This window comes from Ciona intestinalis, unplaced genomic scaffold (assembly GCF_000224145.3).
Source record: "Ciona intestinalis unplaced genomic scaffold, KH HT000720.1, whole genome shotgun sequence".
NCBI lineage: Eukaryota > Metazoa > Chordata > Ascidiacea > Phlebobranchia > Cionidae > Ciona > Ciona intestinalis.
Window position 1 is genome coordinate 1 of NW_004191041.1, and position 2,355 is coordinate 2,355.

At 38.7% G+C, this 2,355-nt stretch overlaps 2 protein-coding genes across 2 annotated transcripts; both read left to right on the forward strand.

Annotated features, from left to right (window-relative positions):
- Positions 1 to 895: 895 nt before the first annotated feature.
- Positions 896 to 1,469, forward strand: LOC113475514. Its single transcript, XM_026839696.1, has 2 exons — positions 896 to 1,284; positions 1,346 to 1,469. Exons 1-2 carry the CDS (start codon positions 924 to 926, stop codon positions 1,447 to 1,449), a joined length of 465 nt encoding a protein of 154 aa, XP_026695497.1. The 5' UTR covers positions 896 to 923; the 3' UTR covers positions 1,450 to 1,469.
- A 55-nt stretch (positions 1,470 to 1,524) lies between these two features.
- On the forward strand, positions 1,525 to 2,005 carry LOC108950738. The gene is made up of 2 exons (XM_026839697.1): positions 1,525 to 1,758; positions 1,817 to 2,005. The coding sequence occupies exons 1-2, from the start codon at positions 1,534 to 1,536 to the stop codon at positions 2,003 to 2,005; spliced, it is 414 nt and encodes a 137-aa protein (XP_026695498.1). The 5' UTR covers positions 1,525 to 1,533.
- The last annotated feature ends 350 nt before the right edge of the window (positions 2,006 to 2,355 follow it).

Here is a 2,355-nt window from a genome sequence, read left to right on the forward strand (position 1 = left end):
TCTGTTTTAATTGTAACACATTCATTATCTTTACTTTCCTATTTTTTGTAACTTTTTTCTGGTAAAGTCTGTACACTTCCAGCGTCGTCCTGTTCGAGCATGTTTATATCTTCCTCAATGATAACCATAACCTCTTCTATTTCGGGATCTTCAAATAAAGTTGCCATGATTTACGTCTTATACGCAGGTATAAGGCTTACGTGACAAAGTGGCGGTAACCAAGATTTTGTGTGGAGTCATGCATAACGACGTGGACGAATCCCCCAGCCCGTTATCGCTGTAAAAATTTGCCGTCATCTATTACTTTCATTACATGTAGTTATTTATATCTACATTGGTTAAACGAGCAAGTTTTATTTGCGTTTTCCTTTTAACCCGTTATCGCTGTAAAAATTTGCCGTCATCTATTACTTTCATTACATGTCATTACATGTAGTTATATCTACATTGGTTAAACGAGCAAGTTTTATTTGCGTTTTCCCTTTTGTAGGAAGTCTAAAATAGCTTTATATTTGCCTTATCTGACATTCTTTGCTGATCCATGTAGTTATTGGCTAAACGATCAGGTTTTATTTGCGTTTTCCTTTTGTGGGAAGTCTAAAATAGCTTATATTTGCTTTATCAGACATTCTAGCAATGTCGTAAGGCAAAGAAAAAAACTGAGATAAAGCGAAAAACTTAAATGGTATGCAGAAAGAGTAATCAGTGATTCTCAGCTGATCTATGTTTATCTTTCTATGTTTGTGGCATAATAATGCAGGCAAGGAAGAATGTGAATTTCCCGCGTAAATTATTCGACGAGGACGGCCATTTTTTTAGAACAGGCAGGCGTGAAACGTGCAGTCAAAGATAAAACTCGTATTTTGCTGTTTTATAGAGTTTATTTTGATTTTATTAAATTATTAACTGTAAATATTAAAAAAATGGAGAAGACCAGCACTGCAGGAGCCAATCGAAGCAAGCGGGCACCGAACTTCTCGGATTCGGAACGCATCTTGCTGATGGATCTTTTAAACGATCCCGCTCGACCGTTTAAAAGCGTCATCGAGTGCAAGAAGACCGACGCTGTGTCTTGTAAACAAAAAGATGCAGCGTGGCAAGATGTGGCGCAGCATTTCAACGCCTGTACCAGCAGCGCTGCGCGGGATCCTTCCCACCTTATGACGGCGTGGCGAAATCTAAAAACCCGCGGAAAGAAATATTCCGCCGCACGTCGTCGGGAAACCTTCCGTACCGGAGGTGGTCCGCCGCCCAAGGAAGATGATCTGAGCGCCAGGTTTTGTGGTATGTTAGTCTTTCGTTGTTGGTTGCGTTTGCATGAAAATAATACCAAACTCCATTGCAGCAACTTTTCCATCTCAGTTGCATCCCCTGGAAAATTGCTTCGATTCGGATTCTACATTGAATCAGGATCAGTTGCGTGTCGGTATGCATGAACATAATGGCTAAAATATTTAAAAAGGTTTCAATAAAACATTATACTATTTCACAGTCCTTACACCCGATGTAGCTGTTGATGAACCTTTCACCAGCATGTTCATCGACCCGGATTGCCAATTTTCTCCCGCTACCCCTCCACCTCCCCCTCCTGTTTGTTCGACCCCAGAACCTGTTGCATCTTGTTCTGGCGTGTCCGACATTAACCCGCCAGCTGTTGCAACCCTGCGATCCAAGAAACGAAGGGCTAAATCTGGTGCCGCTCACCCTGATGAGGTAAAGGCCAAGCTCTTCAGAATTGAGCTAGAGATCGGAGAGCAGGTATTTTAAACTTCTGAATAACAATATGTATAGGCTGACTGTTTATGTCACACTGTAGGTGCTTGCAAGCAATAAAGCGCGGGAGGAGAGGGAGGTGGAAAAGCATAAGCTGATTGTTCGTATGGCTGTCGAACAACATGACATGGTTGTGAAACAACATGAGATGGTTGTCGAGCAACATCAGAGGCAGGAAGCAAGGGAGATTGCTTTATATGAAGCAAAATTGGCAAAGTTGCATCGGCAGTAAACCATCAGCTGCAACTGTATCCTTTTTTTATGCTAAGAACGAAGAAAATAGCCATATTTATCACAACAGATTTTTTTGCGAATTGTTTGCATTAATATATGGATGTGATAAGTATGGCTATTTTGTTTCTTCTTCGTATAACTCCATACTTTTACTTTGTTTTATTAAAATCATAAAATTTATACTTTCAAATCCCAGAAATATTTCTTTTTTGTTTTTAATAATACTTTAAAATCACAAAAATATTTCTTTTTTGTTTTTAATAATACTTTAAAATCACAAAAATATTTCTTTTTTGTTTTTATAAATACTTTAAAATCCCAAAAATGTTTCTTGTTTTTTATTAAAAT

What these genes read in the sequence shown, in the direction of transcription:
- LOC113475514 (XM_026839696.1), top strand. Translation starts at nt 924, where the DNA reads ATGGAGAAGACCAGCACTGCAGGAGCCAATCGAAGCAAGCGGGCACCG. An exon ending in TCTGAGCGCCAGGTTTTGTG is followed by an intron (nt 1,285 to 1,345) that starts GTATGTTAGTCT and finishes ACTCCATTGCAG; the next exon opens with CAACTTTTCCATCTCAGTTG.
- LOC108950738 (XM_026839697.1), top strand. Translation starts at nt 1,534, where the DNA reads ATGTTCATCGACCCGGATTGCCAATTTTCTCCCGCTACCCCTCCACCT. An exon ending in AGCTAGAGATCGGAGAGCAG is followed by an intron (nt 1,759 to 1,816) that starts GTATTTTAAACT and finishes GTCACACTGTAG; the next exon opens with GTGCTTGCAAGCAATAAAGC.